Raw genomic sequence first — 27,792 nt, 5'->3', positions numbered from 1 at the left:
TTTTAATCTGTTAATATGGTGGATTACACTAAGTTTCAAATATGGAACTAGTCTTGCATTCCTAAAGTAAATTGTACTTGGTAATAGCACATAATTATTTTGATATCAACCTAATACCTTCTCCATAGAATGAATTGGGAAGTGTTTACTCTTCTATTTTCTGGAGGAAATCATGTAGCACTGGTGTTAAGTCTTCTTTAAAGATTTGGCAGAATTCCACAGTAAAAACACCTGGGCCCATAGAGTTCTTCTGTAGGAATTTTTAGATTGCAAAGTAGACTTCCTTGATAGTTACAGAGCTGTTCAAATTATTCCAAATTGGGTGGGTTTTGGTAGTTTGTGTTTTTCAAGGAAGCAGTTCATTTTGTCTAAGTTGTGAGATTTACAGGTGAATATTCTTTTGGTGGTTTCAGAGTATGTAGTGATAGCCTTTGTTTCATTCTTTTTTAAGATTTTATTTATTTGAGAGAAAGAGAGAGCATGAGATGGGGGAGAAGCAGACTCCCTGCTGAGCAGGGAGCCCAACACGGGACTCGATCCTAGGACTCCGGGATCATGACCTGAGCCAAAGGCAGACGCTTAATCAGCTGAGCCACCCAGGTGTCCCTTTGTTTCATTCTTGATATGGTGATTTGTGTCTGCTTTTTTTTCTTAGTATTGTTAGGGGTTGTTTCAGTGTTATTGTTTTCAGAAGAGTAGCTCTTTAACTGATTTTCTCTATTCTATTTATTTTCAGTTTCACTGATTTCTGCTTTTATCACTATTATTTCCTTCTATTTGCTTCCTCTGGGTTTATTTTGCTCTTATTTTTCTAGGTTCCTGAGGTGGAAGCTTATTGACTTGAGACTCCTCTTTTCTAACACACATGTTCAGTGCCACAGGTTTTCCTCTCAGGACTGCTTTTGCTGTATTCCACATACTTTGATATATTGTATTTTCCTCTCCATTCTCTTTCATGTATGTTTTTATTTCCCTTGAAACTTCATTTTTGATGCATGTATTATTTAAAAGCGTGTAGTTAATTTGTAAGTGTTATAGACTTTTCTGTCAACTTTCTCTTACTGATTTCAATTTTGATTTCACTGTGGTCAGAGAACACACCTGTATCAGTTCTTTACATTTGTTAAGGTAAATAAATTCTTATGTTTTATGGCTCAGGATATGTCTATCTTGGTGTATGTTTTTGTGAGCATCTGAAAAGAATATGTATTCTGCTATTGTTGGGTAAAGTGTTCTGTAAAGATTAGATTCTGTGGTTCATAGTAATGACAAACTTACTGATTTGGGGTCTAGTATTTCCATCATTGTGAGATGGGTGTTGAAGTCTCCCAGTTGATTTGTCTATTTCTTCTTTGAGTTTTCTCTTCACATTGGTGAAACTGTTATGTGATGCATATATATGAAGGATCACTGTCTTCCTGGAATTGACCCTTTTATCATTCTGTGTCTGGTAACTTTCCTTGCTCTCAAATCTACCTTACTTGATTTAATAAAGCTACTCCACCTTTCCTTTGATTAATGTTTGCATGTTTCTTTTTATCCTTTTAACTTGCCTATGTGATAATATCTTAAGTTTCATTTAGACAGAATATAGGGGTTTTTTTTTTCTTTTTTTTCTTAGTCTACTATGCCAGTCTGTCTCTTTTGGTTGGTGTCTTTAGATCATTTTCTTCTTGCTTCGTTTTCTTTTACTGACTTCTTTTGGGTTACTTGGACTTTTTTTTTAGAATTCTATTTTGATTTATCCAGTGCTTTCTGTGTATTTCTTTGTATAGCATTTGTGTGTGTGTGTGTGTGTGTGTGTGTGTGTGTGTAAAGCGATAGAAGTTTATTAAATGAAGATATACAAAAAGCTCTCAAGAGTGAGAGGGGTCCTGACAGGGTTCCCAACAAGGGCCTTTAGGCTTAATCTTTTATGGAAAGCTAACCAGGGAACTTAAATCCTTTGAACATTTCTACTGATACCACCATTGAGCAAGGACTAGTGATAACACCTTCAATAGCTTACTTTTTTTTTAGGGTCTGGTTATTCTTTGTTGGTCATAGGTGATTATCATAAAAAAGACACCCACCCCCCACGCCTAGGGCAGCGAGGTCCTAGGGCAGGGTGGTCCAGTTTATTCCTTTATCTCTGGTTTTCCCACACCTCCACATTTTGGGGATTTCTGGGTGTGTACAGCATTTTTAGTGGTTACTCTAGGAGCTACATTATAACTAATCAGTCTACTGGTATCTTCATTTTCCAGCTTAATGAAGTATAGAAACTTCACCTCCCATTACATCTTCTTGCCCTTCTGGTAATTTTAAGTAGTTCCTTTCTCCATATTTAGAATCACATCAGACTGTGTAATAATTTTTGTTTCAACCATCAAAATTAGTTTGGAAAATTCATGTGTAAGAGGAGTGCCTCCTATATTTACCCCTATTTTTCCTATGTTTTCTTTCTTCTTGATTGTGTCAGGGGTCCCCAAGACCACCCCCAGGTTTGATATTCACTAGGACTTGTAAGACTCATCATATAGTTGTACACATGGGTACAAAGGGATACAAAGCAAAAGAGAAATGGTACAAGAGACAAAGTCCAAAGGAAACCAGGTACAAGCTTCCAAGAATCCTCTCCCAGGAGAGTAACACATGACCCACTTAACTCCTCCACCAAGACCTTGTGATAACGTGTGTTAAATGTTGTCTAACAAGGAAGCTCATTAGAGGCTCAGTGCCAAACTTTTTTAGTGGGGACTGGTCACACAGGCACTTTCAGCACAAACCCTACGGTTTGCATACTTTTAGGCACAGTGAACCATTCTTATCAGTTCTGAGAATGGTGCTAACCCTCCAGAAATGCAAGATCCCAATGTCAGCCCAAGCAGGATTTCCTAAGAATAGCAGTCTCAAGCCTGTTATGTTAACTCTTTACTGCACACAAATGCTCCAAGGTTCCCTCTTTTATTGTTTCCTTGCTTATAAAATTGCCTCTATCCACGCTCCTGGAGACAAATTGTTTTCCTCCATCTGAGAATGTCCAGATTTTCCCTTCATTCCTGAAAGATATTTTCATTTGGTACAGGACTTGGGATTGACAGTTCCTTTCTTCCAGCACCTAAAGAACATCACACCACTTCCATCTAACTTCTGTGGTTTTTGATGAGACATCTACTACCATTCCAATAGCTTTTTCCTTATAAGAAATGCATTTTCTTTGGCTGCTTTCAAGATGTTTCCTTCATTTTGGGTTTGTCATGTTTGGCCGATGTTCAAGCTTTTTGAATCTGTAGGTTTACATCTGTTGCCAAATTTGGGAAGTTTTCAGCCATTAATTCTTCTAATATTTTTTCAGCCTCTGCCTACCTTCACTTCTTTTTCCAGAACTACAGTGACACAAATGTTAGATATTTTGTTATATTCCCACAGTTTTTGAGGCTCTGTTCATTATTTTTTCCCAGTATATTTTCTCCCTGTTGTGCAGATTGGCTAATTTCTATTGTTCTATTTTCTAGTTCACTGATTTTTCTGTTACCTCTAATCTGCTAGCAAGCCCACCTACTGAGTTTTATCTTTCAGGTATGTATTTTTCAGTTCTGAAATTTCCATATACTTATTCACTGTATCTCTTATTTCTTCAGACTTCCTAATTTTTAATTTATTTCACACGTTCTTTTAGTGTGGGTGTCCAGTTGTCCAAGCACCATTGTATGGACTATCCTTTTCCAGTTGAATGGTCTTGGCACCCCTGTCAAAAATCAACTGACCATATATGTGAGGCTTTCTTCTCAGGCTCTCAGTTCTATTCCATTGATCTATATATTTATCCTTATGTCAGTGAGAACCTATTTTGCCACTGTTTGTAGCTTGGTACTAAGTATTGAAATCAAGCAGTGTGATTCCTCCAAACTTGTTGTTTTGTAAGACTCAAGATCCTGTGATATTCCGAATGAATTTTAGGATAGTCTCTTCTATTTCTGTAAAAAAAGAAAAAAAAAAGGTATGAAAGGTATTTTGATGGGGATTGATTTGAATCTATAGATCACTTTGGGTAGTACTGTCATCTTAGCAATACTGTCTTCCAGTCCATAAGCATGCAAAGTCTTTCCATATACTTAGGTCTTCTTTAATTTCCGGAGTATTTTATAGTTGTCAGTGAACAAGTCTTTTGCCTCCTTGGTTAATTCATTGCTGAGTGTTTTATTCTTTTAGATGCTATTATAAATTGGAATTTTTATTGGAATTTATCCTTTGGATTTTATTTTATTAGAACTTAAAAATATATATATTTCCTGTTTGGATAGTTTTTGAAAATATACTGAAATAAAACTGACTTTTTCTAGGTTGATTTTGTATCCTTCAACTTTGCTAAATTTATTTCTTAGCTCTGACTTTTTTTATGTGTGTGGATTTTAAGGTTTTATGGATATGAGAGAATGTCTTCAGTAAAGAGATCATTTTACTTCTTTTCCAATAGGATGTCTTTTCTTTTTCTGCCTAATTATCTTAGGTAGAACTACCAGTACTGTGTTGAACAGAAGTGGCAAAAGCTGACATTCTTATCTCAGATTTCATGTTCTTCAGAAAAAAAGCATCCATTCTTTCACCACTAACCCTCACGTTAGTCTGCATTTTTCATATATGACCTTAATCATGTTGGGAAGTTCCCTTCTATTCCTAGTTTGCTGAGTGTTTTTTCATGAAAGGGGGTTCAGTTTTGTCACATGCTTTTTCTGCATTGGTTGAGATAATCATATGGTTTCATCCTGCATTCTCCTAATGTGGTATGTTACAGAATTGATTTTAATATGTTGAAACATTCTTGCATTCTGGGAGTAAACCTCACTTGCTTAAGAAGTACAACCCTTTTAATACGCTAAATTAGCTTTGGACATATTTTGGTGAAGCTTTTTGCATCTGTGCTCATAAGGGATATTAGCCTATAGTTTTCTTTTCTTGCAGTGTTTTTGTCTGGGACCTCTGGTATCAAAGTAATGCTGTCCTCATAGAATGAGTTAGGAAGTGTCTTCTTTAATATTTCGGAATAGAGAAAGATTTTGTTAACTCTTCTTTATATGTTTGGTAGAATTAACAAGTAAATCCATCTGGTTGTGAGCTGTTCTATGTTGGGAGGGTTTTTTTTTTTTATTATTGATTTAATATCTACAGTATTTCTAGGTCTATTAAGAATTTGTTCTTTCCTGAGTCAGTTTAGATAGATTGTGCATTTCTAGAAATTTATCCATTTCACCTTGGGTAGCCAATTTGTTGGCATACAGCTATTCTCTTATGCAAGCATTCCCTTATAACCCTTCTTACTTTAAAAAAAAAAAGGACAGTAATGTCTCCAAGTTCATTTCTGATTTTAGTAATTTGAGTTTTTTGTTAATCTAGATAAGGGTTTGTCAATTTTGTTGATCTTTTTAAGGAACCAGCTTTAAGTTTTGTTGACTTCTCTATCATTTTTCTGTTCTCTATTTTATCTCATCTTTGGTCTAACCTTTATTATTTCCTTCCTTCTTCTAGCTTGGTTGTTTGCTCTTCTTAAATTGTGTAATTAGGTTGCTGATTTTAGATCTATTTTTTACATGATGCATCTATAGCTATGAAATTCCCTCTAAGCATTGCTTTTACTGTATCCCATAATTTTAGTATGTCTAGTTTTCACTTCCATTTGTCTCAATGTATTTTATATTTTCTCTTGTGATTTTTCTTCTTTGATAGAATGGCTGTTTGAGTGTGCTACTTAATTTCCACATATGTGTGAATTTTCTGGAGTTCCTTTTGCTGTTCTAGTTCATTCCACTGTGATCAGAAGTTACTTTGTATCATTTCAATCATTTCAAATTCATTAAGACTTACTTGTGGCCTAATATATGGTCTATGCTAGAAAATGTTTTAAGCACACTTGGGTGAAATATATATTTTGCTGTTGTTGGGCAGTGGTGTGTGTGTGTGTGTGTGTGTGTGTGTGTGTGTGTGTGTGTGTGTGTGTGTGTATTAGTTGCAGCTGATATATAGTGTAGTTCAAGTTTGCTCTCCTGTCTGGCTGCTCTATCCATTATAGAAAGTTGGGTATTGAAGTCTATACCCATTATTGTAGAACAAGTTTTTCTCTTCGATTCTGCCCATTTTTACTCCATGTATGTTGGTACTATACTGTTAGGTATGTACATATTTATAATTGTTATATCTTCTCTCCATAGTAAACCTGTTTTCAACATATGATATCCTTCTTAATCTTTTATAACTTTTTTAAAATTGAAATATAATTGGCATGCAGTATCCTCTTAGTTTCAGGTGTACATCATAGTGATTCAATATTTTTATACATTACAAATATATCCCAATACCTAGTTACCATCTGTCACCAAAGTTATTACAGTATTGCTGATTATATTCCCTCTGCTATAGATTGCATCCCTGTGACTTATTTTATAATTGGAAATTTGTACCTCTTAATACCCCCTTCACCTCTTTGGCCCACTCCTCAGCTCCTCCCCACTTGGGTAACTAATAGTTTCCTGTATCCATGAGCCTGTTTCTGTTTTGTTGTGTTTGTTTTTCAGATTCCACATATAAGTAAAATTGTACAGTATTTGTCTTTAACTTATTTCACTTGGCATAATACCCTCTAGGTCACCTCATTCATGTTGCCACAAACAGCAAGATCTCACTCTTTTCTTTATGGCTAATATTCCAGTGTGTGTGTGTGTGTGTGTGTGTGTGTGTGTACACTTCTTTATCCATTCATCTATTGATGGGCACTTAAGGTGCCTTCATACCTTGGCTTTTGTAAATAATGGTGCAATGAACAGAAGGGTGCATATATCCCTTTGAATGGGTGTTTTTGTTTTATATGGATAAATACTAGAAGTGGAATTGATGGACTGTGTGGTAGTTCTGTTTTTACCTTTTTGAGGAGTCTCCGTACTGTTTTCCACAGTGGCTGTTTTCATTCCCACCAATAGTGCATGACACTTGTTAATTTTTATAAAAGCCAATCTGGTGCAAAGTAATACCTCATTATGATTTTTTATTTTTATTTACTATCTTTTTAAAGATTATTTATTTATTTATTTGAGAAAGAGAAAGAAAGAAGGGGTAGGGCTAGAGGGAGAAGCAGACTCCCTGCCGAGCAGGGAGCCCAATGCCGGACTTGATCCCAGGACTCCGGGATCATGACCTGAGCTGAAGGCAGTCGCTTAACCAACTGAGCCACCCAGGCACCCTCATTATGATTTTTTTAAAAGATTTATTTATTTTAGAGAAAGGGAGAGCATGCATGCAAGTGGAGGGAGGAGAAGAGGAAGAGAGAGAGAACCTCAAGCAGACTCCATGCTGAGTGCTCTAGTGTTCACTTTTCTTTCTTACAGTTTAGAGTTACTGTCTAGTGTCCTTTCATTTCAGACTGAAGCCTTTTTTGTAGAGCAGGTCTACTGTTAATGAGCTCTCTCCGTTTTTTTAGTGTGGAAACCTCTTAATTTCTCCTTCATTCTTGAAGGATAATTTGCTGGATACAGAAATCTTAGTTGACTTTTTCTTCCAAGACCTTATATATGTCATCCTGCTGACTTGTGGTCTCCATCAGCTCTTAATCTGATTGAGGATTCCTTCCTTGTAGATAACAAATATCTTCTTGCTGCTTTCAAAATTCTGTCTTGGTGTAGGGGTTTGATAATTTTGACTACATGTCTGGGTGTGGATCTTTTTGAGTTTATCCTGCTTGGAGTTTACTTAGCTCCTTTGACATATAGATTTATGGGGGGGGGGTTAAAATCATATTTGAGGAGTTTCTGGATATTTCTTAAATTTTTCTCTCCCTCCTTTCCCTCTGCAATTCCCACTATGTATATGTAAGTACATCCGTCGGTGTCTCACAGGTCTCTTAAGTTCTGTGCATTTTTCAATGTTCTTTTTTTTCTGCTCTTCAGAGTGGATAATCTCAGTTGAAGTATTTTCAAATTCACTGACTCTGTTTTGCCTATACCTAAATATGCTGTGAAACCCCCATACCAAGTTTTTCACTTCAGTTGTACTTTACAGCTCCAGAAGTTCTGTATGACTCCTTTTTATAATCTCTTCACTGATATTCTCTCTCTTCAAACATTGTTGGCCTACTTCCTTTAGTTCCATGTTCATGGTTTCCTTTAGCTCTTTGTGTGTATTTAATATAGTTGATAGGCAGCTTAAAATGCTGCAGCACTCTTCTGCCATAAAGTAGGAGTTTCTTTCTTCACCAAATTTTCCACTTTTGACTAGGTTCCAAAGTTTGACAAAAGGTAATTCTGGCAGATTTTAGCAGCTCATTAGTTGTTTTGTGGCAGGCACAGAACCATGTATTTCCCTTACTCCATCATTTTGATGTCACAGTGCAATTTCTTCTTTGATGTAAGGATCAGTGAAGAAGTGTGTTGTTTAGTTTCTGAATATTTGAGACTTACTTAGATAACTTATTATTGGTTTCTAATTTGACTGGAATCACAGAATATAAGCTGTATCTTTAAACCCCTTCAAATTCACTAAGGCTATCTTGCTGAACATACTTGAAAAAAATGTATATTCTGCAGTTGCACAGTACAGTGTTCTATAACTCTTGATCAAGATGATATAGTTGCTAGTTTTCTTTAGATCATATATGTCTTTACTGACTTTTTACCTACTTGTTCTATCAGTTGTTCAGAGGGGATTAAATTACCTGTAATAGTATAATTGCCGTTTTCTCACTTTATTCTGTCAATTACTTTAAAGCTTTATTAATAGACACATACATACATTACTGCTATGTCTTCCTACTAAAGTGACTCTTCTATCATTCTGAAATGGTTTTCTTTCCCTTTGTCTTGAAGTTCATTTTATCTGATATTACAACATTTTCCTTTTCCACACTGAGCATAGTTAAAACAGAGACTTTAAAGTCCTTATCTGATCATTTCATCCACAGGGTGAATTATGGTATGTGAATTATATATCAAAGAAAAATAAAATTTGAAAGATGGCTAAGATTCAGAATAATCAAGAAAAGAGTAGAGGGCCAAGAATATAAATGAAGAATGTAGGGAGGCAGGGAACACAGATGCCATGAGCAGAGAAAGAGAAGGGAGAAGTCCATGATGTGGGTGAGAAGCACCTGGCAGGAGAGAAAGGTAGCTAGTGGTAGAACAGAAAGCAGAGGTGTTGTAGTATCCTGTGGATGGTTTTGAAAGCAGACAAAAAGAACAGAGATGCTCTACTACAGAGCTGTAGCTTATACAATTTAAAATACTCATGTCTTCTCACTTGGTCATATTTTGTGGTGAGAAGAACTGTCAGACTAAAAATCATTTCATGAACAAGATTTCCCACAGAAATAGGTTCTCAAGGGGCACCAGGGTGGCTCAGTTGGTTGGGTATCCCACTCTTGATTTCAGCTCGGCCGTGATCTCAGAGTTGTGGGATTGAGCCCCACATCAGGCTCTGCACTCAGTGGGGAGCCTGCTTGAGAGTCTCTCCCTCTCCTGCTGCCCCTCCCCCTGCTTGGGTATTCTCTCTCATGCCCTCTCTCTCTCAAATAAATAAATCTAAACAAAACAAAACAAAAACAAAGAAATAGTTTCTCAAACATTGGGAACAAGTTAAATTCGTAACAAATGAGAAATAGTGGGATGGGATAGTGAAAATCCGTGAATGTTTTTAACCTGCAAAGAGTCACAGATTCGAATGTGAATGTAGGTGGTGTCTTCATCTTTTTTTTATTATTATGTTCAGTTAGCCAAGATAAAGTACATCATTACTTTTTGATGTAGTGTTCAATGATTCATTAACATTGCATATAACACCCAGTGCTCATCACAACACGTGCCCTTCTTAATACCCATCACCCGGTTACCCCCTCCCTTCACCCCCCTCTCCCTTCTGAAACCCTCAGTTTGTTTCCCCGAATCCAGAGTCTCTCATGGTTTGTCTCCCTCTCTGATTTCTTCCCATTCAGTTTTCCCTCCCTTCCCCTGTGGTCCTCTGCACTATTCCTTATGTTCCACATCTGAGTGAAACCATATGATAATTGTCTTTCTCTGCTTGACTTATTTCACTTAAGCATAATCCCCTCCAGTTCCATCCATGTCAATGCAAATGATAGGTATTCATCTTTTCTGCTGGCTGAGTAATATTCCATTATATATATGAACCCCCTCTTCTTTATCCATTCATCTGTTGAAGGACATCTCGGCTCCTTCCACATTTGGGCTATTGTGGACCTTGCTGTGCAGATGCACCTTCTTTTCACTACATCTGTATCTTCGGTGTAAATACCTAGTAGTGCAATTGCTGGGTCATATGGTAGCTCTATTTTTAATTTTTTGAGGCACCTCCACACTGTTCCAGAGTGGCTGTACCAACTTGCATTCCCACCAACAGTGTAAGAGAGTTCCCCTTTCTCCACATCCTCGCCAACATTTGTTGTTTCCTCTTTTGTTAATTTTTGCCATTCTAACTGGTGTAAGGTGGTATCTCATTGTGGTTTTGATTTGTATTTCCCCGATGGCTAGTGATGTTGAATATTTTTTCATGTGTCTGTTAGCCATTTGTATGTCTTCTTTGGAGAAGTGTCTGTTCATTTCTTCTGCCCATTTCTTGACTGGATTATTTGTTTTTTAGGTGTTGAGTTTGATAAGCTCTTTATAGATTTTGGATACCAGCCCTTTATCTGAAATGTTATTTACAAATATATTCTCTCATTCTGTAGGTTGCCTCTTAGTTTTATTGACTGTTTCCTTTGCTGTGCAGAAGCTTTTTATCTTGATGAAGTCCCAAAAGTTCATTTTTGCTTTTGTTTCCCTTGTCTTTAGAGACATGTCTTGAAAGAAGTTTCTGTGGTCAATGTCGAAGAAGTTACTGCCTATGTTCTCCTCTAGGATTTTGATGGATTCCTGGGTTTCTTCATCTTTAAAGATCTGACACTGGGGTAGTCACTAGTTTTAATACAATTTTATCATTAAAATCTATCAAAAATGTGCATAGACCAAAGATATTAATTAAGTTCCAATAACAGGAATAAATGAAATGTCCATCAATTGATGAATGAAAAAACAAAATGTCATATATCCATACAATAGAATGCTATTCGACCATGGAGAGGAATGAAATGTTATTGATTTGGGCTACAACATGAATGAACCTTGAAAATATTATGCTAAGTGAAAGAAAACAAACACAAAAACCACATATTATATGATTCCATTTATATGAAATACCCAGAATAACCAAATTTATAGAGACAGAATATAGATGAGCACTCACCAGAGGTTAGGAGAGGGGAGAAAAGAGAGTGACTCCTAATGGGCGGGGGGTTTCTTTGGGGGTTACAAAAACATTATGGAATTAGACAGTGGCGAGGGTTGCAGTGAATACACTGAAATCTACAAACTGTACACTTTAAAATGGTGAATTTTATTGGATGTGAATTATATCTCAATAAAGGAACTTTTAAATGTTTAATTCCAATGATAGGTAAACACCTAAATAAGTTGGGAGTCTTGTAAGAGTGGAGGCTGTGCTGTGGATATCATTGTTGACCTTCACACAGCAGACATTCAAAATGATTTTTTAAGATTAATAATGAAAAAGTGCTAATTTCTTACTAGTTAACAACCTCTAGGTCCAGTCCTGATTTATGTCACAACCCTAAAGCATATTCCAGTTTCTTTTATATCAGGCCAAACCCCTTCGACATGCCTAAATACCATGTGTATATATGGTCAACAACATATTCAATTAAAATATAGGTCAAAAGGTTTTATATAATTCAGATCAGATACATACCAAGGTAAAAAAAAAAAAAAAAAAGACATATATCAAAGTATATGGAAATGCAATTTAAAGATTCCTAAAACATGTAATTTCTATGCTTCAAATAACAAAGAGCAAAACAAAGAAACCCCTTTGTTCTTTCATTCTTTCAAAAAAAGTTAAGGGGCACCTGGGTGGCTCAGTCATTAAGCGTCTGCCTTGAGCTCAGGTCATGATCCCAGGGTCCTGGAATCAAGCCCCGCATCAGGCTCCCTGCTCAGGAAGCCTGCTTCTCCCTCTCCCACTCCCCCTGCTTGAGTTCCCTCTCTCACTGTCAAATAAATAAACAAGATCTTAAAAAAAAAAAAAAAGTTAAGATTGTATTTGTATGGGGCTCCTGTGTGGCTCAGTTGGTTAAGCATCCAACTCTTGATTTCAGCTCAGGTCATGATCTCAGGGTTGTGGGACTGAGCCCCACATCAGGCTCCATGCTGGGTGTAGAGCCTGCTTAAGATTCTCTCTCTCCCTCTCCCTCTGCCCCTCCTCTAAAAAGAAAAAACAAACAAAAAAAGTTCACACCATGGTCCCTTTATGAAACAAGTAGGTTTGGATGCCTGACACTCTTCCAGGTATGGAAACTTCATCTTAAAAAACTAAGCCCCTCAGATACTTAGGCCCTCACATCAATTTTTCACAAGGAAATGAATAAAAGAAAAAAATATATATTGAGAGATACTCGTCACAGACAGGATGAGATACAGGGTGTGCTAAGGATCGCACAGGAAGTGGCAGAGTAGGGACAGAAAAAGTGAGCCAGTGCTACATTACATTTTGGCCAAGAATGCTGCTCTATTAACATCATAAATGGTAAAGTGAAACATACAAAAGTTTTCTCTCTTACCTAAGGAACACTCTGAATTGCATGCACTACATAAACATTTTCCCTCAAAGGTATAAAATATTTGACAACTGAGGGACACACAGCTCTCAATGATTCTGATAACCAATCATTTTTAACTTGTACAGTAAGAGACAAATATCCACCATATGAGCCCAGTATTAAGATCAAGTTCAGATCTTCTTGTAAAAAAATTCTACACTTGATATGACAGGCAATCAAAAACTGAATATAACCGACACTATTTTGTGTAACTGATATAAGCAACACAAAAGTATCCCACCTGGGATGTATTTAGGTGGTTAGTAAATGTTAATTTTATCCAATTATGTAAAACTCACATCCTGCCTAATCTTAGGGATTAGAAAATCTTTCCTTTAGGACATATATTCACTCAGTTACAGCTGACCTTTGATCAACACAGGGGTTAGGGCTGCCAACCCACCATACAGTCAAAAATCTGTGTATAACTTTTCACTCCCCAAAAACTTAATAGCCCACAATTAACCAGAAACTTCACTGATAACATAAAGTCAGTGAACATATATTTTGTATGCTATGTATTACACACTATATTCTTAAAATAAAGCTAGAGAAAAAAGGTATTATTAAGAAATTCATGAGGAAAATACATTTATAGTACTGTCCCATATTTACTGAAAAAAAATCCACACATAAATGGACCCACACAGTTCAAATCCATGTTGTTCAAGGATCAGCTATACTGTTTATTTCCTAATCCTTGATTTCAACATGGCAAATCCTTCTCATAAATCCTTCAAAATCCAGTTTACTCCCAAGTTCAAGCCCACAGTCCTCAACCTAGCTTTCCAGATTCTGGCTGAACTGTCCATCCAGGCTCAGAGCAGGTGAAAGCAAAGCCTTCAGGGGCCAGGAAAATAATAAGTGAGTGAATCAGACTCCTCAGCCTATTCTCAGAGAAGTTGGCAATCCAGACCTTCAGACATAATCTTCCAATTTCTAAGTGTGGAAAACTCATTTAAATATAAAGTACAGGGGGCGCCTGGGTGGCTCATTCAGTTAAGCATCTGCCTTCGAGCCCTGTGTTGGGCTCTCTGCTCAGCAGGGAGTCTGCTTCTCCCTTTCCTTCTGTGCTTTCTCTCGCTCGCTCTGTCTCTCAAGTAAAATATAATCTTAAATATATATATACAGCTCAGGACTGGCCAAACTAAATGTATCCACAAGTTACACACAAGCAGACAACAGGTCAGCATCCTCACCACTACACAGAGAAAACTGATGTGACCAAAGGCCACTGGCTGCTCCAAGCTTTCCATATGGTGAGGGACAGCCTGCCAGTCACCCAGTTTCTGAGATGCACTAGACTTCCTGTCACACTCCTACTGGAAGTTCTTCAACTTCCCAAGTCCATCAGGGGCAGCTCAGGCAGCTCTGTAAAGAGCTTTCTCCTAAAAGCCTTCCTTCACTTTTTTAGGCCTTGGGGAATTACTGGGCACATAAGCATGAATGTCCTGTATTTGTATTTTAACTGTGTTGACTACAGTTCACTACTTGGTGAATGCCTAAGTCATGAATGGAACAGAGGAGTCTAAGAAAAGACTCTAGGTAAAATGGGCCACACCTCCAAACTCAGGGCTAGATATGACCTAACACCACGAGGGCAGCTCTAGGACAAGGAAAGGCAATGAGTCCATCCTGCAAGAGCTAGGAAAAAACTTAAGGACTCACCTCATCCCTGGTTGTCAGGAGCCCTGGGGCCATATTCCTGGTCAGCTGCGTGCTCTTCCTAGAGAAGAGTCAAGTTGTAGGGCAGAGCTGGGGAAAGAGAACAGAAGTAAGGGGGGCGCTTGGGAGAAGTACCCTTCCATTAGCCTCCCAGTACAGCATGGGTGAGTGGAGATAAGGAAGGCAGGTTGCAGGGGGCATCAGAGCTGCCCATTCTTAACCAGTGTCCAAAAAAAAAAAAAGGCCCCCAGAGCCAGATCAGCAACAGGCTGTCTCAATCCCCAGTTAAAAATTGAAGCCTTCAGCCCCCTGAGGGTAGATGAGACTTTTCTCACTGTGGGGACTCTATTAAGAGGGAAAGGGCCTCAGAGTACCCAAAGGAGGGCACTCACACTGAGAGCCAAAGTCACCTCTCAGAGGGAAACAGAAACTCCCCATCCACATCTGCCCTGAAGCCAAAGGACAAGTCCCAGGAAATCCAAACAGAAAGAGTGCTACAGGTCTCCAAAAGAATGTAGATTTTGGGGGGGAGGGGTTGAAGCAGGGTGGGTGCCATCATTGTGGCTGCCCCATCACTTAAATGTCCAAGACTGAGTTCCCAAGATTTTAAATGTGACTTGAGATTTAAGGCGCAGTCAGCAAATGGCACAGGTCTTCGACAAGCCAATGTCATGAAGAAATTAAGAAGGGAGACTTTCAAGGGCACCTGGGTGGCTCAGTCGTTAAGCATCTGCCTTCGGCTCAGATCATGATCCCAGGGTCCTGGGATCGAGCCCCACATCGGGCTCCCTGCTCCACAGGAAGCCTGCTTTTCCCTCTCCCACTCCCCCCTGCTTGTGTTCCCTCTCTCGCTGTGTCTCTGTCAAATAAATAAATACAAAATAAAAAAGAGGGGAGACTTTCCTTAACACAAAGACTAGATAACCATTCTTCAGATGTGAGTATACACTTCGCACAAATGAACTAGAAAGTATTTTGGGGATTACAAAGGACAATTCAAGATGAACTGGGTGTTACAGAACTATTGTGAACACTGTTAGCTGTGATCATGATATTCTGCACATGGGGAAAACAAGTTATTATTAAGAAATGGTGAAGTACTGAGGGGTGAAATGACATATGTGTAATCATTTTAAAATGTGAAACTTTCAATAAGTTAACAGCATAAAAAAAGAGAGCGCACTTGTGGAATAAAAAGGGGCTTTAGAGACCCAGCAACCAAATGCAACGTGTGGACACTGTTTTAGCAGTTTTGAGCAATCCAGGAAATAAGAACACTGGCTGGATGTTAGAGAACAGTAAAGAAGTAACATTAATTTTGTCAGGCTCAGGTTAGGAACAAGCTGTGCTGACAGCCTCTGCAGATAACTGTGGGTGTGCTTAAACAAAGAGTGGAAAAGCTACCACTCATATACCCTGCTTAGTGCTGAGAAAGCAGATGCTGACCCTGAAGAACAAGAACAAAGCAAGGATGTCCCCTCTCACCTCTCCTTTGAACATCACACTGGAAGTACTAGTTAATATAAGAAGATAAGAAAAGAAATAAAAGGTACACAGATTGGGAAGGAAGAAACAATACCATCTTTGTCTGCAGATGACCCGATTGACTAATTTAGAAAATACCAAAGATTCAACAAGAAATTTCTGACACTAACAAATGGGTATACCAAAGCTGTAGGATACAAGGTTAATATACAAAAATCAATTGCTGGGGCACCTGGGTGGCTCAGTCAGTTAAGTGTCTGCCTTCAGCTCAGGTCATGATCCCAGGGTCTTGGGATGGAGCCCCACATCAGGCTCCCTGCTCAGCAGAAAGCCTGCCTCTCCCTCTCCCTCTGCTGCTCTGAGCCAGAGTAGCAATATATAATTTGGACAAAAGCAAGACCCATCTATATGTTGTCTACAAGAGCCTCATTTCAGAATGAAAGACACATGCAGACTGAAAGTTAAGGGATGGAAAGGCACTTATTATGCAAACAGAAATAAGAGAGCCAGAGTAGCAATATACAAATTGGACAAAATAGACTGGACACTATATAATCATAAAGGGAACAATCCAACAAAAAGATATAATTTTAAATATTTGTGACCCAACATGGGAGCACCTAAATACATAAAGCAGCTAATAATAACATGTGCTCTCTCTCTAATAAATAAAATCTTAAAAAAAAAAATAAGGCCATGACTTTCAAAACCAGAAAACATAGCTGAGTTTCCTAACACAGAGAAACAGACAAGAGTTAGACAAAATGAAGAGACAAAGGAATATGTCCCACATGAAAGAACAGAAAAAAATCACAGCAAAAGAGCTAACCTAAATGGTAATAAGTAATATGCCTCATAGAGAATTTAAAGTAATGGTCATAAAAATACTCACTGGCCTTGAGAAAAGATTGGAGGACCTCAATGAGACCCTTAACAGAGATAGAAAACATAAAAAAAACTAATCAGAGATGAAGAACTTAATAACTGAAATTAAAAATACACCAGAGGGAATAAATAGTAGACTAGAGGAAGCAGAAGAATAAATCAATGACCTAGAGGACAGAGGGATGGAAAGCAATCAAGCTGAACAGGAAAGAGAAAAAATAGTGATAAAAAAATGAAAACAGACTTAGAAAACTCAGCAGCACCATCAAGAGTAGTAACATTTGCATTATAGGGATCCCAGAAGAAGAGAGAGAAAAGGGAGCAGAAATTTATTTGAAGAAATAATGGCTGAAAACTTCCTGAATCTGGGGGAGGAAACAGAAATCCAGATCCAGGAGGCACAGAGAATTTCCCACAAAATAAACCCAAGGAGGTCCACACCAAAACACATAGTAATTAAAATGGCAAAAAGCAGTGATAGAGAATTTTAAAGCATCAAGAAAAAAGAAAACAGTTACATATAAGGAAACCCCATAAGGCTATCAGCTGATTTTTCAGCAGAAACTCTGAGGCCAGAGACAGTGGCATGTTATGTTCAAAGTGCTAAAAGGAAAAAATCGGCAACTAAGAATACTCTATCTAGCAAGGTTATCATTCAGAATAAGGAGCAATAAAGAGTTTACCGGACAGAGGCGCCTGGGTGGCTCAGTTGGTTAAGCGACTGCCTTCAGCTCAGGTCATGATCCTGGAGTCCCGGGATCAAGTCCTGCATTGGGCTCCCTGCTTAGCAGAGAGTCTGCTTCTTCCTCTGACCCTCACCCCTCTCATTTTCTCTCTCTCCGTCATTCTCTCTCAAAAATAAATCAAATTAAAAAAATATATATTTTAAAGAGTTTACCAAACAAAAGTTAAAGAAATTCATGACCACTAAACCAGCCCTACAAGAAATGTTAAAGGGGACTTTATGAGTGAAAACAAAAGACCATAAGCAGAAGTGAGAAAAGCAGGAAGCACAAAAGCAGTAAAAATTAAGTATATTTATAAAAATCAGCCAAGAGAGGGGCACCTGGGTGGCTCAGTTGGTTGAGCATCCAACTCTTGATTTCAGCTCAGGTCATGAGATTGGGTCCTGCATCGGATCTTGCACTCAGTGCAGAGTCTGCCTGTCCCTCTCCCTCTGCTCCTCCCCCCACTGGCACAATCTCTCTCACTCTCTCTCAAATAAATAAAAATAAAATATTTAAAAAACATCAGTCAATGGGCACCTGGGTGGCTCATTTGGTTAAGCAACTGCCTTTGGCTCAGGTCATGATCCTGGAGTCCCAGGATCGAGTCCTGCATCAGGCTCCCTGCTCGGCGAGGGGCCTGCTTCTCCCTCTAACCCTCCCCGCTCTCATGTACTCTCTCTCTCTCATTCTCACTCTCTCAAAATAAATAAATAAATATTTTTAAAAAATCAGTCAAGGGATTCACAAAATAAAAGGATGTAAGGTATGACACCATATACCTAAAACATGGCAGGAAGAGGAAAAAAGAATGGGCTCAAACTTAAGTGACCATCAACTTACATCAAAAACTAATGATGTATTATAAGTTGAATAATTGAACATAATAAAAATAAACAAAATAAACTGCCATATACATAAGATATTATCTATAAGCCTAATAGTAATCACAAATGAAAAGCAAATAACAGATAAACAAAAAACAAAGAGAAAGTAATCCAAGTATATCACTAAAGAAAGCCAACAAACTGGTAAGAGACAAAAAGAAAAAAGGAACAGATAAGCACCACAAAAACACCGTAAAAGTAACAAAATGGCAATAAATACATACTTAATAATAATCACCTTGAATGTAAATGCGCTAAATATAACAATCAAAAGACACAGGGTGCCATTATGGATAAAAAAGCAAGACCCATCTATATGTTGTCCACAGAGCCTCACTTCAGAACCAAAGACACATGGAGACTGAAAGTTAAGGGATGGAAAGGCACTTATTATGCAAATGGAAATAAGAGAGCCAGAGTAGCAATATATAAACTGGAGAAAATAGATTGGACACTATATAATCATAAAAGGAACAATCCAACAAAAAGATATAATAATTTTAAATATTTGTGACCCCCACATGGGAGCACCCAAATACATAAAGCAGCTAATAATAAACATAAAGAAAATAATCAATAGTAATAAAATAACAGTAGGGGACCTTAACACCCCACCTATATCAACAGATAGATCATCCAAACAGAAAATCAATAAGGAATCAGTGGCTTTGAATGACACATTTGGCCAGATGGCTCTAGCAGATATATTCAGAACACTCCAACCTAAAACAGAATACACATTCTTTTCAAGTGCACATGGAACAGTCTCCAAAAGAAATCACGTTAGGCCACAAAACAAGTCTCAACAAATTCAAGAAGATCAAAATCATACCATGCATCTTTTCAGACCACAACGCTATGAAACTAGAAATCAACCACAAGAAAAAATCTGGAACGAGCACAAATACATGGAGGTTAAATAACATGCTACTAAATAATGAATGGGTCCACCAGGAAATCAAAGAAGAAATAAAAAAATAAATGGAAATAAGTGAAAATAAAAACACAATGGTTCAAACTTTGGGAAACAGCAAAGGTGGTCCTAAGAGGGAATTACATAGCAATATAGGCCTACTTCAAGAAGCAAGAAAAATCTCAAGTAAACAAACCTTATCTTACACCTAAAGGAGCTAGAAAAAGAACAAACAAAACCCAAAGCCTGTAGAAGTAAAGAAATAATAAAGATTAGAGCAGAAATAAATGAAATAGAAGCTACAAAACCAAACCAAACAAGCAAAAACCCAATAGGACAGATCAATGAAACCAGCATCTGGTTCCTTGAAAAAAAAAGTCAATAAAGTTGATAAAAAGTAGACTGCTCAAAAAAAAAAAAAAAAAAAAAAAGCAGAGTAGACTCAAATAAAATCAGAAAGAGAGAAAGAACTGACACCACAGAAATTAGGATTAAAAGAGAATATTATGAAAAATCATTTGCCAAGAAATTGGACAACCCAGAAGAACTGGACAAATTCCTAGAAACATATAGCCTCCCAAAACTGAAGCATGAAGAAATAGAAAATTTGAACATTGTGATTACCAACAGTGAAACTGAATCACTAATTAAAAACCTTCCAACCAACAAAAGTCCAGGACCGAATTCTACCAAACATTTAAAGGACAGTAAATAACTATTCTTCTCAAACTATTCCAAAAAATAGAAGAGGAAGGAAGCTTCCAAAATCATTTTTGAGGCCAAATTTACCCTGATACCAAAACCAGATAAACACACCCCCCCCACCAAAAAAGAGAACTGGAGACCAGTATCTCTAATGAACATAGATGCAAAAACTCTCAAAAAATATTAGCAAACCAAATCCAACAATACATTACAAAAATCATTCACAATAATTAAGTGGGATTTATTCCTGGGCTGCAGAGGTGGTTCAGTATTCACAAATCAATCACATCAAGAGAAAGCACAAAAACCATACGATCATCTCAACAGATGCAAAAAAAAAAAAAAAAAGCATCTGACAAAGAACGACATCCATTCATGATAAAAACCCTGATCAATACAGGTTCAGAGGGAACATACCTCAGCATAATAAAGGCCATATATGAAAAACCCACAGCTAACATCATACTTAATAGTGAAAAACTGAAAGCTTTTCCCCTAAGATAAAAAATAAGACAAGGATGTCTACCCTCACCACTTTTATTCAACATGATACTGAAAGTCCTAGCCACAGCAATTGGACAAGAAATAATAGGCATCCAAATTGGTAAGGAAGAAGTAAAACCTGCACTACTTGCAGATGACACGAGACTATATATAGAAAACCCTAAAGACTCCACAAAAAAATTTTAATAAATAAATAAATAAATAAATAAACAAACAAACCACTAATAGTACTGATAAGTGAATTCAATATGGTTACAGGTTACAAAATCAATATACAGAAATCCGTTGCATTGCATTGCTATACACTAATAACAAAGTAACAGAAAGAGAAATTAAGAAAACAATCCCATTTACAATTGCCAGAAAAATAATAAAACCTAAAGAATAAACTAAACTAAGGAGGTAAAAAGCCTGTACTCTGACAACTATAAAACACTGATGAAACTGAAGATGACACAAATGGGAATATATTCCATGCTCACTGATCAGAAGAACAATCATTGTTAAAATGTCCACACTACCCAAAGCAATCTACAGATTTAATGCAATGCCTATGAAAATACCAAGAGCTTTTTTTCACAGAACTAGAATAATCCTAAAATTTGTACGGAACCACACAAAAAAACAAAAAAACAAAAAAAAATTACCCAGAAATAGCCAAAGCAATCTTAAGAACAAAAATGGAGGTATCACAATCCCAGATTTCAAGATGTACTACAAAGCTGTAGTAATCAAAACAGCATTGTACTGGCACAAAGACAGACACATAGATCAACAGAACAGAAAAGAACAACCAGAAATAAACCCATGACTAATGGTCAATTATCTTCGACAAAGCAGGAAAGAATATCCAATGGAAAAAGTCTCTTCAACAAATGGTGTTGGGAAAATGCCAGCTACACATGAAAGAATCCTACAGGACCACTCTCTTACACCATACACAAAATAAACTCAAAATGGATTAAGAACCTAAATGTGAGACCTGAAACCGAAAAATCCTGTAAGAGAGCACCGGCAGTAATTTCTCTGGCATCAGCCAGAGCAACATTTTTCTGGATCTGTCTCCTGACACAAGGGAAACAAAAACAAAAATAAACTATTAGGACTACATCAAAATAAAAAGCTTCTGCACAGCAAAGGAAACAATGAATAAACTTAAAAGACAACCTACTGGATGGGAATATATTGGCAAGTGACATATGCAATAAAGGCTTAGAATGCAAAATATATAAAGAACTTATACAATACCACCAAAAAAACCCCAAATTATCCAATTAAAAATAGGCAGAAGAACAGACATTTCTCCAAAGACAACAGACACACGAAAAGATGCTCGACATCACTGATCATCAGGGAAATACAAATCAAAACCACAACGAAATACCACCCCACACCTGTCAGAATGGCTAAAATAAAAAATACAGAAAACAACAAGTATTGAAGAGGATGTGGGAAAAAAGGAACCCTCTTGTACTGTTAGTGGGAATGCAAACTGGTGCAGCCACTGTGGAAAACAATATGGAGGTCCCTCAAAAAAATAAAAACAGAACAGTAATTTCACTATTTGGTATTTACCCAAAGAATATAAAAACACTAACTTGAACAGATATATGTACCCCTATGTTTACTGCAGCATTATTTACAATAGCAAAGATATGGAAGCAACCTAATTATCCAATGATAGATGAATGGATAAAGAAGATTTGATACACACACGAAAATGGAATTACTTAGCCATAAAAAAGAATGAAATCTTGTCATTTACAACATGAATGGATCTAGAGAGTATAATGCTAAGTGAAATAAGTCAGTCAGAAAAAGACATATACCATATGATTTCACTTGTATGTGGAATTTAAGAAACAAATGAACAAAGGAAAAAAGAGACCATAAAGCAGACTCTTAACTATAGAGAACAAAGTGATGATTACCAGAGAAGAGGTGGGTGGGGAGCTGGGTGAAATACGTGAAGAGGGTTAACAATACACTTATCCTGATCAGCACTGAGTAATGTATAGAATTGCTGAATCACTACACTGTACACCTGAAACTAATATAACACTGATGTTAACTGTACTAGAATTTAAAAAAGAGAAAAGGCCTCAAAATGGATTAAACACCTAAATGTGAAACCTGAAACTATAAAATTCCTAAAAGAAAATAGTCAGTAATTTCTTTGACATCAACTGTCACAGCATTTTCCTAAATATGCCTCCTCAGGGAGGCCTGGGTGGCTCAGTTGGTTAAGTGTCTGCCTTTGGCTCAGGTCATGATCCCAGGGTCCTGGGATCAAGTCCCGCACTGGGCTCCTTGCTCAGCGGTGAGCCTGCTTCTCCCTCTGCCTGCCGCTCCCCCTCCTTGAGCTCTCCCTCTGACAAATAAATAAATAAAATCTTAAAAAAATATATGCCTCCTCAGGCAAAAGAAACAAAAGCAGTAATAAACTATTCAGACCACATCAAAATAAAAAGCTTCTGCTCAGTATAGGAAACCATCAACAAAACAAAAAGAAAACCTCTACTGAATGGGAGAAGATATTTGCAAATTATATCTCCAATAAGTGGTTAATATCCAAAATATATAAAGAATTTATACAACACCAAAAAACATTTTTTAAAATTGGCAGAAGACCTGAATAGACATTTTTCCAAAGAAGACATACAGATGGCAACAGACACATGAAAAGATGCTCAACATCACTCATCATCAGGGAAATGCAAATTAAAACTACAATGAAATATCACTTCACACCATTCAGAATGGCTAGTATTAAAAAGACAATAAATAACAAGTGTTGTCAAGGGTATGATGAAAAAAGAACCTTCACACACTTGGTGGGAATGTAAAATGACACATTGGTACAACCACTGTGTAAAATAGTATGGAGTTTCCTAGGAAACTTAAAAATAGAACTACCATATGATCCAGTTATTTCACTACTGGGTATTTACCCAAAGAAAATGAAAATGCCAATTCAAAAAGATACATGGATCCTTATGTTTATTACAGCTTTATCTACAATAGTGAACATATGAAAGCAACCTGAGTCTCCATCAATAGATGAATGAAGAACAAACAAAAAACAAAACTCCTAAATAGAGAGAACAAAATGGTGGCTGTCAGAGTGGAGGTGTTGGATATATGGGCAAAATAGAAAAAAGGGATTAAGAGGTACAAACTTGGGGCCTGGGTGGCTCAGTTGGTTAAGCAACTGCCTTTGGCTCAGGTTATGACCTTGGAGTCCCAGGATCGAGTCCCACATCGGGCTCCCTGCTCAGCAGGAAGTCTGCTTCTCCCTCTGACCCTCCCCCCTCTTGTGTTCTCTCTCTGGTTCTCTCTCTAATAAATAAATGAAATCTTAAAAAAAAAAAGAGGTACAAACTTCCAGTTTTAAAATAAATAAGTCACAGAGACGAAAAGTACAGCATAGGGAATATAGTCAATGATATTGTAATAACATTGTATAGTGACATTTGGTGACTACACTTATCGTGGTAAGCAATGAGTAATGTATAGAATTGTTGAGTCAATATATTGTACATGAACTAATATTAACATTGCATGTTAATTATAATAAAAAATTCTAATAAAAATATTTTTAAAAATTCTTTATTCATAAGAGATGCATACTGAAGTATCCACAAGTAAAATGATATCTGGGATTTGCTGCAAAATACTTCAGCAGAGAAAGCCAAAAAGGAAGACGAAGAGCAGAATGGTGACAATTGCTGAAGCCAAGTGAGGGGGTACAGAGATGTTCTTTCAATATTCTTGCTACATGTGGCTCTATTTGTAAAATTTCCACAATAAATTTTAAATTGAATAACCCCATCTCCCTCCACACCCCTCAAAATAAGGAAAGTAGAAAAAACTCTAAAGGGTGGGGATATGCCGACTGCAAACACTGGATGGTCTGATTCCTGTTAATGTCCTTAGGGGCTGAGACCAAGGATCAGGAGGAAATGAATGTTTTTTTAATCAGCATTAGATGTATGAGACAATCTTTAAAAATAGAGCACCTCTTTTTAAATTTTCATCAACTTTGAAAGTGAAAGAAGAACAGCTAGCTCCAAGGTAAAAGTCATTTAATCCCCTTCTGCACCATTTACCGTTCTACAAAATGAAAATTCTACCACCTAATGTGCAAGATGGCTGAGGAAATAAAAATGTGGCCAATACAAGACTACTGTTCTCAAACCAGCATTTCTCCCCATCTTTGTTTTGCCAGCACTGCCGAGGCCCTGAGAATACAGAGTGAATGTATGGAGAGGTTGAAAAGCTGAATGAAGGCAGAGAAACGTGCCCCAGGAGGACACCTGTGCAGGAATGTGTCCTTTCAAGAATAGGCCAGGCTTCCTGGGAATCCATCCGCAGCTCTGAGCCCCACAGGGAATATTACACACACAGCGAGGTTGACACCACAAGAACACAAGGAGGTGGTGCCCACCTGAGATGGGCTGCCAGGCCCTTAAGAGTTCTCCCCTCCGTAACGGGCAGTTCTCCTTGGGTGTGGTGGGCGAGGGCAGATTGCTCCCGGGCCCACCTGGGCACACACCAGAAGCAGTTCCCACCTCGGCAGTCTCTCCCGCCCAGAAGACAGGCTGGAAACTTGCAAGGCTGCAGCTGGGTGCCACTGCACGAAGGCATCAGAACCAGGCAGGGAAGGGACGGACCTCCTCACGAACAGTCAGGGTGGGATTTTAGTGCAAACCTGCGCTGAATTCAGGCTGACACCCAGTGTATTAATCCTCTACATGCCCATGGGGCTCAGTAAACACACACAGGAACGTTATTCGTCACTTGGTACGGGTCAGACACAAGTTTGAACTCTTTCCATGCCCACACCAGCTCCAGGAGGGTCAGTACCTTGCTCAGGACGAGTCCGTGAGAAGGGGGCAGGGCGGGATTTGAACTCTCCCAATGGGACAATGCGGGGGGCCCCCTGGCCGAGGGGGAGGGGGTGTCTCCCACGGCAGGCCCGGCACCGGCCCCTTGGACAGAGGCATGTCCGCTCGGGGTAGCCGACTGGGGGAGAAAGGACAGGCAGGGTTCCCACTGATCACGGGTGAATGTGAGTGATGAACCCACGAACCTCACGGCGACTTCTGGGTACGCGGGGGTTTCATTTTCGTAAGGAGAGTTAAAAGTAAGGCCTTAAGCGCGTAGGTCTTCCCCTCCATCGCCTCTCCCACCGCCGGTAATTCAGGGCTTCAGCCCGCAGCCCGTGCCCCGCCCGGCGGACTGCACTGCACTCGCGCCGCCGCAAGCTCCGGGAAGGGCCCGCCCGGTCGAGGCGGCAGACCGCAGGCGCGCGTGTGGACCCAACGACGCCGCACGCAACCCGGGGAGGTCTGACTTCGCCGCGCCCTTCGGCGCCCTCCGGGGTCCGCGGGCCTGAGGCCACTGACCCGAGTCCCTCGCCCCGGCTGCTCCCGCCACTGAGGCAAAGCTGGCTGTTCGCCCGAGGCCGGTCTTCCCCGCCAAGACCTGGGCGCGTGGGGCCAAGCGGCGCCCGCCTCGCCGCGTGCCGCTCCGGGACCGACGCCGAGACCCCAGCCCCACCGCGCAGAGCGCGCCGAGCTCCCGCCACAGCCCCGCCGGAAAAACCAGACCCCTCCGGGAACCCGCGGCCACAGCGAACCAACCCCGCTCGCCTCCGCCGCGCCCCCCGCCCCGCTCCCCTCCGCGGCGGACTGCTCACCAAAAGCGCAAGGACTGTCACCAGCGACCAGCCACTCCGGCGGGCGCGGGGCAACACTACCCACAGTGCCCCGGGGCGCCGGACTGCGCTACCCACAGTGCGCTGGGCGAGGGTCTTCAATACCCACAATGCCACAGAGCGCAGCGCGCTTGCGCTGACACCTCCCGCCTGCGCTGGGCCTTGGGCGACCCCATGTGGTAGTTGCCCGCCGCACTCCATTGGCCCCTTCAACTACAGTCCCTTGGGCTTCTGCAGAAATTGTGAAGAATCAGGCAAGTAAAATCAAACTGACTTTCCCGTACAAGAGAAGGGTGACTCAGGTGAGCAGAAAATCGTTTTAATTTATAGGGCCCTTGTATTTTTTGTTTAATAAAAAAAATGGTTACCTGGATGTGTACTTGTCCTCCATCCTTCAGATTCAGCCCTGTGTTTACGTTTAAATAACAGTGCAAAATTAACGAACTTCTAAAAAAATGCCAAAGGTACTGGTATTGTTCTTTTTTTAAAGATACTGAAGTTAATTTAAAAAAATAATAATTAGAGGAAAGTGAGGAAAAACTTGTTAACCTTAAAAATAAAACTGCCAGGGGCGCCTGCGTGGCCCAGTTAAGTGTGGGACTCTTGATCTCAGCCTGTGAGTTCAAGCCCAGCGCTGGGCTCCCTGCTGTGGGTGGAGCCTACTAATAACATAACACTGCCAGTTATTTTAACAGCAAAAACAGCTTCATTGAGAAATAGAGAATTGCAATCCCAGACAAGCAGGTTTTGGCAAAACCATCAACAAGTTCAGGAGCGAAGAAGAGCAAGTTCTTTTAACAAAGAAAGGAGGCTTTGGGAGGGGCATTGCAGAGAACCGGGAGCTGGAAGTGTAGTGGCTTCTCATTGGCTGGGCTGCTGCAGGGCAGTGGGGGAGAGGAGGAAAACTACCTCCCTCCTCCCGGGGTCGTAAAGTAGTATCCCAAGGCCTATCTTTTCCTATTGGGTCTGCAACTGTCCAAGAGTGATAGGAATTGAGAGCTCCCCCTGCCGGCCTCGCGGCTCCATTCTTCTTCTTTTTTTGGCTCCATTCTAAATGAGGTTTCCTTTTATTTTCACCTTTCCCCTTTTCAATCAAGATCTTTCTTCAAAAGCACTGCTGATCAAGAGTCAGGTTTTTTATGTTTAGTGGTTTTGTCCCTCCGTGCCAGGAAAAATGTTTCCCATAGGCTATGACAACCTACATCAGAGGGAAAATGCATAGCAGTTGGAAACCACTTAAGGCCACATTTGATTAACAAAGAAGGTTAGGAGAGAGAACTCACAGGTACTCTAACCTGAAGTCCATTATCTTCTCAAGATCATAAGTGTACGGGGCACCTGGGTGGCTCAGTTGTTAAAGCGTCGGCCTTTGGCTCGGGTTATGATCCCAGGGTTCTGGCATCAGGCTCCCTGCTCAGCAAGAAGCCTGCTTCTCCCTCTCTCACTCCACCTGCTCCTGTTCCCTCTCTCACTGTGTCTCTCTCTGTCAAATAAATAAATAAACTCTTTTTTTAAAAAATCACAAGTGTTGGAGATCATCTTGAAGCATTGAGCCAGCATTGCTTTTTTGGGTACATGAAGGGTTTTTTTAAGTTTGACCAGGCAACAAAATATGA

At 39.2% G+C, this 27,792-nt stretch overlaps 1 protein-coding gene across 3 annotated transcripts in view; it reads right to left on the bottom strand.

Moving 5' to 3' along the window:
* Positions 1 to 26,242, bottom strand: part of ZNF169 (zinc finger protein 169) — a 72,938-nt gene extending 46,696 nt beyond the window's left edge. For 2 of the 3 annotated variants that reach the window (XM_028093065.1, XM_028093066.1), the window contains exons 1-2: positions 26,159 to 26,242; positions 14,357 to 14,443 (exon numbers count right to left, since the gene is read on the bottom strand). In XM_028093065.1, the coding sequence (XP_027948866.1) occupies positions 14,357 to 14,389 (33 nt within the window). In that variant the 5' untranslated portion in view covers positions 14,390 to 14,443; positions 26,159 to 26,242. Of the gene's footprint in view, positions 1 to 1,278; positions 1,682 to 14,356; positions 14,444 to 26,158 lie in introns of those variants that run through there. The other variant, XM_028093067.2, reaches the window with a different exon arrangement.
* Positions 26,243 to 27,792: the final 1,550 nt, after the last annotated feature.

This window comes from Eumetopias jubatus, unplaced genomic scaffold (genome assembly GCF_037043125.1).
Source record: "Eumetopias jubatus isolate StellerSeaLion01/CBP00866 unplaced genomic scaffold, mEumJub1_p1.0 scaffold_15, whole genome shotgun sequence".
Taxonomy (NCBI): Eukaryota; Metazoa; Chordata; class Mammalia; order Carnivora; family Otariidae; genus Eumetopias; species Eumetopias jubatus.
Note: the sequence above shows the minus strand (reverse complement) of the source record. Positions and strands in the feature narration are given on the sequence as shown.